At 51.7% G+C, this 11,541-nt stretch overlaps 1 protein-coding gene across 1 annotated transcript in view; it reads left to right on the forward strand.

Annotated features, from left to right (window-relative positions):
* The window catches only part of LOC104163172 (pappalysin-2-like), a gene marked incomplete at its 5' end in the record, with an annotated part of 58,879 nt that extends 51,654 nt beyond the window's left edge, over window positions 1-7,225 (forward strand). The window contains 4 exon segments of the mRNA XM_009702079.1: window positions 2,066-2,237; window positions 4,598-4,775; window positions 6,938-7,151; window positions 7,204-7,225. Of these exon segments, the coding sequence (XP_009700381.1) occupies window positions 2,066-2,237; window positions 4,598-4,775; window positions 6,938-7,151; window positions 7,204-7,225 (586 nt within the window).
* Between the last annotated feature and the right edge of the window lie 4,316 nt (window positions 7,226-11,541).

Below are 11,541 nucleotides of genomic sequence, written 5' to 3' on the forward strand. Positions count from 1 at the left end.
TATCGTTTGTGGGATTTCTATCCCCGCATCCTTGGCTGGAGAGGTTGAGCGAAGGCAAAAGGCACAGGCTGCCTCCACCTCCTCTGGGTGAAATGCAGCGGGCGAGAACCTCTGGCAGTCCTGTGCAAAGCAGGGAGCAGAGGGGAGGTGTTTGGGTGTGACTGCCTCACTTCTCTCCCCGGTTATCACCTGAAGCTGCAACACCTCTGCCCCTTCTTCAGGAGGGCTGATGTTGGGTTTTGCACCTGTACCACTTGGTAAGAAAATAAAGCCTGACTGCCAAATAACCAGGGCGTTTTCCTGCGGGAGCTATCGTGTCAGCCCCATGTCTTGGCCTCGTTCCATCACAGGCGATTAATGTACTGGCTACATTTCACTGATGGAGGACCGCAGCCCTCTGGCCAGCGCTCCTCTTCGCTATGGGATTATTTGTGATGCCTAATTAACCAGTACCCAACAACTGGTCCTCGGTGGGAAGCCGCTGTGGTGAGGAGGGGGCTGTTTACTTCCAAGGGATGGGTGACACACTGCAAGCTTTCCTGGGACCTTTCCTAACTTGCAGCGGTGCACAGGGGAGGGTAATTCCTCCTTTTAGCTGCATCTCACCTTGGTGCCCACAGCTGAGTCTGTGGAGCTTGGACAGGTGAGTGTTGAGATGGTCTGGATCCCAAAGAGCCTGGCATCAGCATGCACAGGCTTGAAATGCTGCGTGGGCCTGTGGGAAGAGCAGAGGTGCTGCAGGCCACCCGAGGAGAGTGGGAAGGTGACAAGAGTGGGGTGGAGGAGACAGCTGCAGCATGTCCAGCTTCTCCCTTCCGCTGCAGGCTGTGCTGTAGCTGTGTGGACGTGAAGCTCGGGCAACTCTGCTGCCAGGTCTAGGGGGAACCACAGGTAGTTTGAAGAACATCTCGTGGATGGTTCCCTAATATCTGCAGAGGTTTCTTCTCCAGCTGAACAGTTGGAGTTGGAGAATCCTCTGTGGATTCTCTGACGTCTAATACAGGGTTTGAGATAACTGTTGCCCTTCTATCAGCAAAGGCTTTAAAAACGCCTCTTCATCTTTTCTTCCTGACTATCCATTGCTGCAAATCTTGTCTTATTCTGCGCTAAGGCTGACTGAAAGTGAGGGGTGGATTCAAAAGTTACCAGTAAGGAGAAACACCCAGTGTTACTGTCTTGGTTTTGTTGCCTTTGGAAAGCACAGAGCTCTTGCCGTCCGCTGTCTGTCCCCAGACACTGGTGTCTGAGACGTGCGTGAGCAGAGAATGTACAGGAGGACACGTGGGTGGCTGCAATCATGTGTGAGTCTGATGGCGTACTCCCTATGGCGCTGCAGAGCGCGGTTTCAAGAGGTCTCTTACCACAAGTTCTCTAGTATCCGGTATGATTTGAGCATGTTGGAGGTGAGAAACTGTCATGTGGTAGAGACCACCTTCCTGCTGGAGAAGCTGCAGCCCTCTCGGGAAGGTGCTGTGATGACTGCTGTTTGTAGCTTTACGCCTTGCGCATTCGGGAGCGCTGCTTGATAGCACCATCTGGTATCAGCTTTCCCACTTTGTCCTTCAGAAAGTTGTGGCCTTGCTGGATATGCCGTCTGCCTGCCCTCTCCCTGTCACCTCCCTCCTCTTGCTCTCTTGGTCCACCTACACCGAGCACCACCAGCCCCTTTGGTGCCAGGTTATGTGCAGGCTCTGTGTGATGCAGTCTGTGCACCCTGAGGCAGAGGAGCTGGAGCAGCCCCCCAGACAACGCAGATTTGGGAAGGAACGTTGTTGGGCCATGCCTCCTTTCATCAGCTTGGAAGGACACGATGGTCTGTGGGAAGGCGTGGGCTGGGGTTGGGCCGAGGTCCAGCCAAGGCAAAGCGGGGAAGAAGTACCCTCCTGGCATCATCGTCAGGAGGTTTCAAGCCTGGAAGAAGCTGGGCCTGAGGGATAGGTGTGCATCTCTGTAGGCATCTGTGATCTGCTGAGCATCCCACACAGGTGCCGCTCAGAGAGAATCTCTCCTTGCTGAACAATTCCTGGGACCCTCTGGTTGATCCCTTCCCTCTTCTTCTCCATAGCTGTATCCACGGTGCCTGTGCAGGATCGGGAAGTTGCACGCGGCCGCTGCTTGCTCACGCTGCCACCCTCAACTGTACCTCCGATGGCCCGAGGCACATGGCGTGCACTGTCACCTGCGAAAAGGGTTTCATCCTCCGCTCCAGCAATGGGAAGAGCCTGGGCTCCATGCAGGTGAGTGGGCTTCAGGATGGTGGAGACCTCACTGCTTGTTGGACCGAGTGCTACTTAAGAGAGATTTAACCACCTCAGGGTTGTTGGAGTGACTCCAGGACACCTTGTTCCTCCAGCCCTGACCTCCTTGCTGCTTTTCCAACAAACCTCAGCCCAATGGAGGCTCTGGTGCTGGACCTCTGTGCTGGTGGCTTGTGGTCCTGCTCTGGAGACCCCTCTCCTTCCCTTGCCGCAGTCCAGCCCAGTCCTGCCTGCAGACCATGGCTCTGCCAGGCTAAAAGCTGCTGCAGGAGATGTCCCAAGCCAGGGTGATGCAGTCCTGCAAAGGGAGAGGTAGGCATTTCTGTTCTCCAGATGAGCATTGCTGGGAGGGTTAAACATCCCTGGGATGTTTTCTCTCTTAAAACTGAAGTTAGTGGCTCAGGAAAAAGTGAAGTCATTGCAGAGCGACTATATTTAGAGGCAGCCGACAGCATGGAGAGCTTTTCTTCCTTTGTGTTGCATTGCAATAATGCTGCCCACACCAGCGGGGCAGCGCGGAGGTCACCGTGAAAGAGTTCATCCTGCTTTCCAGAGGGCTGGGGGATGCCTCGTAAAAGCCACAAGCCAGCACGGCTCTTAACCATTGACGGAGGAGACCTGGGACTGATGTGTCCTTGGGAGCTGAGCTGCCTCAGGTCTGGGCAGTCACTCGGGCAGGGTTGTGGGCATAGTGTGTCCCATCCTTAGGCTGTTCCTGGACGGGGAACAGGAGTCTCTGGGGCTGAGCTGGTCCACACACCAGCCTGAGTAAGAGTGTCAACTCTCAAGGGGTCGAGACAGAGAGAGGCGAGTCAGGCTGTGTCAGCAGGGTGGACCTTTCCTCTCCTCGGAAGGTCACACATGCTCACGATGACTGGCAGGCAGGTTTCCCGTGCTGCAGCCATCGGTGTTTGCCAAAGGCGAGGTGGGTGCTGGAAAGTGCAACGGGGCAGCTGAGGATGCACCACTTGGCCCTTCGTCACCAGGGAGGTTATTAATTACATAGCCGCATGGCTTTGTGGGTCAAGGCATGCCCAGGGAAAACAAAATGTTCCCATTCTCTGAAATGAAACCACAGGAAAAAAAAAATCTGCCTCCGGTGACAGTTTTCCTGCATTTGGCAGCAAGATGGGAAACTTCTGGACAGAGCTTCACCATGTGGCTGTCACAGCTTGCAAGTGCCCTGCCCTGAGCCCTCCGGTGATGTCACTGGTTTGGCTGTGTGACCCTACTCTTCTTGAGGCCTTTTGGGAAAATGCACACAGCTCTCCTTTGAGCATCCTCTCCACCTGATTCGGATATGCATGATCCTGCTGCATACCCAAGCGTACCAGACTCAAATGTAGTGATGTCCTTCAGAGTCACCATGTCCAGGTTTAATCCAAACGTCTTGGCTAGGAGGACAGGTCACACAGTTGACTGTACGAGCAGCGTGGTTGTACTCAACCGGTGAAGGGACATCAAGAACAGTTGAAAGACACCTCTTTGGTCTGCAGCCTCTGCCTGAGGACTGCTGAGCTGAGGTTAGTGGTCTGGGAGTGGAAATCACAGAACAGTTGGGGTTGGAAGCGACCTTTAAAAGATCATCTAGTCCAACCCCCCTGCCATGGGTAAGGACACCTTTCACTAGACCAGGATGCTCATGGCACACCGTCTTCCACCACTCTGTTTTGATGAAGTCCGTGGCACACGTTGATTGTGTTTAGTGGTGGGACTGCTGGGGATTAGGTTCTCATGCAGTCCCCCACCTGTGTAAGAGGAGCTGTGTAATTAGGATTTGTAAATGAGGTTATGTGAACCTCTGATTTCAGTGGGGTCTGTGGGCTCAGGCATGAGAGAATCGATGCGTTTAGGGAAAAACAATCAAGAGGAGAGCTGCCTGTCAACAGCTGAAGTAAGACTTGACCTTGTAGGGGAAAAAATTGCAGCGCACAGAGCTGGGAATAACTTGTAGCTCAGGAAGTGGTAGTGTATCTTGAAGGGATTTTCCTTTTACTCTTAACCATGGTCTGGCACCACTCCGACGGTGTGCACACAGCTAGTGTTTTCTGGAGGCAAGCAGTTATGGATCAAGCATTAGAAGGTCTCTTGTGCAGGTGACTTGTGTGTTACCCCAAGGGCCATTCGCTGCGTTCACACCCCGAATGTCGCCCCATGAGCAGGTAAGGGCTTTGTGACTCAGTGTCCAGAGTGGGGAGAAAGGGTGCATTGGAGGAGAAAAAAAATAGGGGGAAGCTTTGCTTGTCCTGAAACCTGGGTCAGCCCTTTCTGCAGCGGTGGCAAACAAGTAGATTAAAGCTCACTCGCAGGGGTCTGACAGAGCCTTGCTTTCTCTGCAGCAGGAGGTGGTGCTGATGTGCAGCTCGGGACGGTGGGACAGATCTGTGACTTGTGACCCTGTTGACTGCGGTGTCCCTGACCAGTCCCACGTGTACTACGCCAAGTTCTCCTGCCCCACGGGGACCACCTACCTGCAGAGATGCTCCTTCTCCTGCATCCACCCAGCCAAGGTTCAAGGTACGGTCTGGAGTGCTGAGACATAGAACCACCCTTTTCCATGTCACCTTTCCGTGCATGTCCCAAGCCATTCAAACAGAGCTTTGCTACTTTGAATTTCCCAGTTATTCTGGCTTCTGCAAGCCAGGAGGGCTCTTGAGAGACTTCCCGAAATGGTGGGCATCTGTCCCCTTTGAGCGGAGACACTGTAGTGTGGAGATCATTCCCTCTGACTGCCATCCCCTGGCTGGCATCCCTTATCCATCCACCTCAGGGTGTAGGGACGTCTTCTCCTGATAGCTGGTGGGGTCCAGCAGCCTCCGGTATTACGGGGAGGAGGGAGGCAAGAAGTGTGCAGGCAGCCAGCGCAGAGAGAGAGGACTTCAGAAAGCCAAAAGTGGCTGGGTGCCCGGTGGCTGTGGGAAAGCCTGTGGTTTGGGAGGCCTGGGCCTGTATAAAGCCGTAGAGACTGATGCCCGCAGCTGCAGAGCAGTCTGGGAGGTGTTCACCCAGACACACAGCAGCCCTACAGACATGCCATGGCCTGGCTTTCATTCTGCCGACTCCATCAGTAGCCGCAGGAATGTTTTTAAGCCAAGTCAGAGAAAGAGAGCTACTGTTCCTGTCTATACAAGGCTGAGCTGGATGGGATTTCGGGGGTAATTGCCTTGACAGCTTCAAGCATTGGGACTTTATGTGAGTTTCCACCAGCGCCTTTGCTCTCAACAATCGCATACAACAAATCATTTTAATGGGTGCCCTATTTTATGGAGACGTTTATAGCTGAAACGTATGAAAATAATTTACTTTTTTTTGTTAAAGTTAAATCTAAGGAGTAAAAACTGCAGGGAATTAAGGTCTCATTTCATGACAGGGGGGATGCCGGCAGACCCCCAGCATGAGCTGATCAAAGGGGTAGCACACAAATGATGAATCGGCAGCCCAAATTCTGCATGAACCGTTGCCTTGGGTGGGTCAGCTCAGGGCAGGGCTTTAATCTGATCTTTCACTCATAACCATCGCTGACATCAACAGGAGGTTTGCCATGGGCTCCCTCGGTGGGAAGGTGTCCCCTCGATGACTTCCAGCCGCTGACACGATGGCTGGTGGTACTTGGCCAAGGCTGCCGAGCCACATGGGTAAACTCTTACAGGTCCAGCCGACTCGGCTGAGCTGCCGAGGCAGGGCATGCTTGATGCTTGTTCTCCCTTAAGGTCTCGCATCAGTATGGGCAGGCTCTCAAGGCTAATAAATGCTAAGAACAGTCAAGGAAAGGATGAGATGGCTGTGCAGCACTTGGAGATGGGGGACAACCTTCAGCAGCACCGGCCCAACGGGAGTGCAAGCGCTGAGCGGAGGCATGGTCTTGAAAAAAAACAGATCAGTGATCCCGTAAAAAGAAAACGATGCTTGAAGGGAGCCTGGAGCAGTCTGGCTGCACTGGGAACCTGCTGATCCAAACCTCTCAGTAGGAAGAGTCCCAATCACTCCAGTCCAGCTTTTTTTCATGCTCAGCAGTTCCCAGCAAACCATTCATCATCCACACCTGAACGCTGACCCCAGGCACCCAGAGCTGTGCAGTTTCAGCCACCCATTAGCTGGATCTACCAAACACCCTTTTCTCTAGAGGGACAACAAAGAGTTGGGCTGTAATACTCAACCGAAACCTTTAGTAACGGGTGGTTTGAATTCCCAGTCACACCAGTTAAGACTCCCATGTCTAGCCTCCTGGCACTTCCCATCTTGTGCTGCACATGTATCACAGGGTATGACAGCTTGTAAAGGGTAAGGACAAGCTGCAAAAAGCACCTGGGGAGAATGAAGATGGGCTGAACTAAGTAAGTGTCATACTTAAAACGCCCCCAGCCCACTGAAGGTTGTCTTGAGGCATCACCAGAGAGGGGAAGTTTAAGGGAAAGTTTTGGGGAGATTTGCAGAACCGAGATCCTTTCTTCATCCCCTAGAAGTTGTCCCTTCCCTGCTTCTGTCTGCATTCAAGGAATTTCTGCCCCAGCCTGACCAAGGATGCAATAGACTCCATGGTCTTTGTACCTTTTGCCTCCCTTGGCATCAGTATCCGCTCTAACAAGAGGACTTTTGCTGGTTGCTCTGAGTTTCCCTCAGCAGGACTCCATCCCCAGGTCAGCTGTGACCCCAACACACTGCTTCTCTTTTGGGGTCAGGAACAAACCAGTGGCTGACCTGCCTGGAGGATGGTCTCTGGTCGCTCCCCGAAGCCTACTGTAAGTTGGAGTGCGACGTGCCTCCCACGGTGGCCAACGCCAAGCTCCTGGTCCCACGGTGCCTGCAAGGGAATCACGATGTGGGCTCAGTCTGTCGCTACAAGTGCAAGCCTGGATATCATGTGGCTGAGAACGCAGTGGGCAAGCCAAAGAAGTAAGTCTGTGGCGGGTCTGTTATCACCCTTTCCTTCCTCCTCTTCTCGCAGCTTGAGCAAGGAGGAGAGGTGATGGTATGCTGGTGGTCTTGAAGAGCTGATTTGATAGGTACAAAGCAGAGCAGCTTGCTTTGGTCATGCAAATTTCTTGAAATTTGGTTTAGGTGAAAGCAGGTGGGAAAAAGGTGTAAACTGTTGTTGCACACACATGTACGTTAAGTGCTTTAACCTAAAGCGTGTGAATTTTCTTGTGCACCTCAATGCACTTGTCACTTGGTGAAAAATAAGCACATACAGAAGTATTTGCGGACTCTCAGGTAATTAGATGTAATAAGATGCTGGAAGATTCCTGGAGCTGCTGTCTTTCCTAAAAGCGATAAAACATAGGTCAAGGCACTGGGGGTTGTAAGAATGAATGACTGCCTTTTGTCAGGGTTAACATTTTACCCCCTGCACATCTTGGCTAAATTTAATGTCAAGCATTTGCATTTCAATTGGAGAAGATTTTTCCCGATGCTTTGGGGAAAAATTCCTGGTGACTTAGCCCTGCGCTCAGCCAGTATCGTGATGCTGGGGGGTAAAGCAACATTTCATCTGTGATGCCTCCAGCTGAAGTCCCCATCGGGTATGGTCACGAAAGATTCCCTGGCACTGGCTGAGTCCTCCCGAGTCTTGATGTTAGCCCAAATCAGGTAATTATGTGCTAATTGTTTAATGCCCCCTTCCAGTTTTAATTGGATGCAGACTTCATCTCTGCTTCGCTCTGGGGTAGGGTTGTTGTGCACTGGGAAGCAGTTGCCAAATTTCTTGCCTCGTAATGAAGGAAGTGGTTTCTGTAAACAGCTTTTCACGGTGTTAGGAGCAGTTTTTGGGCCAAGGGGAGCTGAGCAAATTATGATTATGGCTACGATCACATGGACTGCTTTGCAAACTGCAGAGCAGCTTGCATGCCTGTGGCATTTCAGGCACTGGATGTGCAATCAGATCAACTGAGGTTGCAAAGTTAGGCTATATCTCAGTCGTGCTGCAGCAGCTGCTCATACAAAGGATGCCCGCTGGGAGTTCCCAAGGCTCCTCTGATATGTGTGTATAACTTCCCTATGAGTCTGAAAAGCCTGTGAGACGAGTGAAGAAAATCGTGCAAAGTGGTTTATATTTTCATAGCAGTGCATGTTGACATAGCATTTTCACATTTGCTATTATCGTTAGTACTAATTCATCTAACGTCTTTGACTGTAGAGTACGATCCTGTTACGGTAAGCAAAAAAACATTAACAGAAACAGAAAATTCCTTGCTTTCTTATTATGCAGATTAACTGCTATGTGAGTGGCCCGATTCAAAGCGAAAGCCTTTCTTTAGAAGTATAAATGTTGGTGTACCATCTCATCTGTAGCTCTACGCATACACTAGGCATGAGTACAAACCCCTTGGCACGTGTAGTGAGTAGTAGCTACTAGCCCGTAAGCGGGCCAGTCAATTGCCGGATTGCTGGGAATCCTTCTGGTGTTTCAGCCCTGGCAGGCAGAGGATGGGAGCTGCCAGAGTGAGAGGCTGCTTTCTTTGTTCAGGCCAGTTTTGAAGAAAGAGAGTTGTTGAAGGTGATGGAGAGCTCTGGAAGGGGCTGGCACTGGTGGGGTTGCAGGTTCCTGATGGAGTGTAGATTCCTGATGGCGTGCAAGCAGGGTCTCAGCTGGTGATTTGGGTCTTTCTGGGTTCTTTCTGGGTTCAGCAAACTGAGTTCTTGAGCTGTTGTCTCCCTGTTGTCCATCAACCCAGCGACTGCCAGCCTTGCTAAAGGATTTAGTGCCGTACAGGTGTTGATGGGCACAAGAAAGCAAGACTCTCTATGCGTACTATATATCGGACAAAAGTCAGGCATGATCCACTGAAGACACTGAAGACTCCTCATGCCAACCAACTAGCTCAACCTTGGAAATACAGTCAGTCTCTGAATTATTATTCTAGCTCTAGCAATTGTGTCTCTTTAGAGGGGAACGATGGAGGGAGTGCAACCCCCAGCTGGCCTTGCCAACAGCTATGGGACTGGGGCTGTTCTCCAGGGAAGGTGTAGAGGCACCTTTGGGTGTCTGTGCATTCCTAAGGGATCAGCCCACTCTGCTACTATGTGAAAGGCGCGCTCAGCTTCTCATAGCACTGTTATAAGAAGCTTGGCCACTTCCTTCAAGGGCTGCTTGTAGGCACCTTCCTTCAGGGATGGCTCTGGATCCCCTGTGGACAGGGACAGTTAAGCTGTAATATGAGCAAGCAGGAGCTCAACTTGGCCAACGCTCAGCATCACCTCCTGACTAGCTGCTTTTTTGATCAACCTTCTGCAATGCTGTTCTCTCTCATGCACCTCGTAAAACACCATGGCCGCTACAGCTGTACTGGAGACCCAAGCCCTGAGGCTTTGCTCCTCACATGGTAGGGCTGCAGTGCCCGCTTTATGCAGGCCTGAGCCATGGCTGGGATCCAGCTGTCTGTGTCAAAGCCAAGATGCTCTTGGACACAGAAGTTCACGTGATTCCCTCACATCTGTTTTGTTAGTTGAATTTTACTGTAGGGGCAGTAAGGATGCTTAGAAGACTCCTGCAGTCTTCATTGAAATTCATTTCCCATAGCGTAAGTGGAAGAGAAAGGGGATGAAGCCATCTGTTTCAGAGAAGATGCTTTATTAAGAAAAGGAAAGGCCCTTCAGAAATCACTGCCTGTCAACAGGGGATCCTCAAGGAAATGTTGATTGTGTAATCAAGATCCTGCCAGAGGTTTGCTGCCTTTCTGCTGGCAGGATCATCTGTCTGACGATGCTGGCACGAAGGGTAAAGCTTCTTTGACTCTTCCTAAAGGAACTCTGTTTTCAGCATGGAGAGTCCACATAACAGCCTGGTTTCCAGCTGACAAGCTATTTCACACCTAACCCTAAAATAGCAGTAACAAGGGGAACTTAACATATGCATTCGTGCTTGTGATGGGAGCTCCCTGGTTTTGGGCAGCATCTGTCCAAGGGCAGCACCAACCGACCCACCTGGATCGCACGGAGAAGTGAACTGTGAAGGAGCAATGTTTGGCATTGTCCATAGCGGCAGCATTGAAAAGAGCTGGCCTGCAAGTCAGGGATCAGATACTCTGGGGAAAAAGGGCATCGCCCCCGCAATGGTCCTTGCTGTTGCTTCCACCATGAAGTGCCATCTGAGGCAGCTCTCTAACAGGAATATCTAGGACATCGTTTAGAGGAGTACTCTAATGCTGAGAGGATGCTCTCAGTCTGGGGACTGAAAAGGTCAGACCCTGCAGAGGGGTCGTTTCACTTGCCCGATACGAGTTGATTCCTTGGAGAGAAGAGATTTGGGCATCTCAAAGCTACCTTTGTGAGGAGTTGAACCCTTTCTACTAACTTGAGGGAATGAAACAAAGAAGATCCGGGCACCCAGGTCTTTTCAGGCAACTTTGAAAATCTCAGCCTGCATTTTGACTGGAGATCAAGGGAGCACAGCACAGCCCCCTAATGAGCTTCCATGGAGATGTCAGCCCCTCCGCCTCCTCTCCCTGTTCAAAGACTACAGAGACCATGAAAGAGGAAGAGGAGGCAGGAGAACGTGGAGGAGAAAGTGGACTGGAAGGAGTTAGTTAGCAGACCGGGGGCTGGAAACGCATCAGAAAGGTCACAGCGGGCAAAGCAGGACAACCTAACCTGGGAGCACTGGAGTTTAGCAGGGCACTGGACCACCGTACGTTTGTGGTGGGGGCAGAGGTGTGGGGTGCTCGCTGCTTCTGCCCACATCTGGCCCCTTCCAGATAAAAGGCAAACACTCGTGCAGCTGAGGGAACCAAACAGCCAGGTAAAGAAAACACAGGCTGTCAACCGGACCCCGGTGCCACTTCTCCACCTCTAAGGTCTCTGATGAAGATTTACAACCCAGGTTGTTCAGAGCACAGCAGCGGATGTCCTATAAGCTGGTGTTGCTTTCTTTCAATCTACCAGTAAATCTCCCTCCTTCCTCCCTATTCTGTTTGAAGCTGTCAATCTGCTGCCGTGGGAGATGAGGCTTTAGGCTCATTTATCGCTGTTCCTGTATGGCATACCCAGTCCCCCCAAGCTGGCTGCCCCAGTACATGGCTGGATCCCAGCCGGGCTCCTGCGTGCTCGGCTCCTGGAGCCAGGGCAGCACTCGTGCCCCCACCTCCGATGCAGCCCTTGCCGGCCTCAGACGCCTCCCCTGCCTCCTCTGCTCGTTAGGCATCCATTTGCCTGGTTGGAGGGGGGAAGCTTTGCCTCTGATTTTCCTGGCTTCCTTGTTAATCCTTGAGAAATGCCACTAACCCAGATCAGAGGAAGTCTGGAAAGAAGGGGGTCGGGAAATTTCAAGCTGCTATAAGATTGTGTTTTT

Source organism: Cariama cristata, unplaced genomic scaffold (assembly GCF_000690535.1).
Source record: "Cariama cristata isolate BGI_N322 unplaced genomic scaffold, ASM69053v1 scaffold15356, whole genome shotgun sequence".
Classification (NCBI taxonomy): domain Eukaryota; kingdom Metazoa; phylum Chordata; class Aves; order Cariamiformes; family Cariamidae; genus Cariama; species Cariama cristata.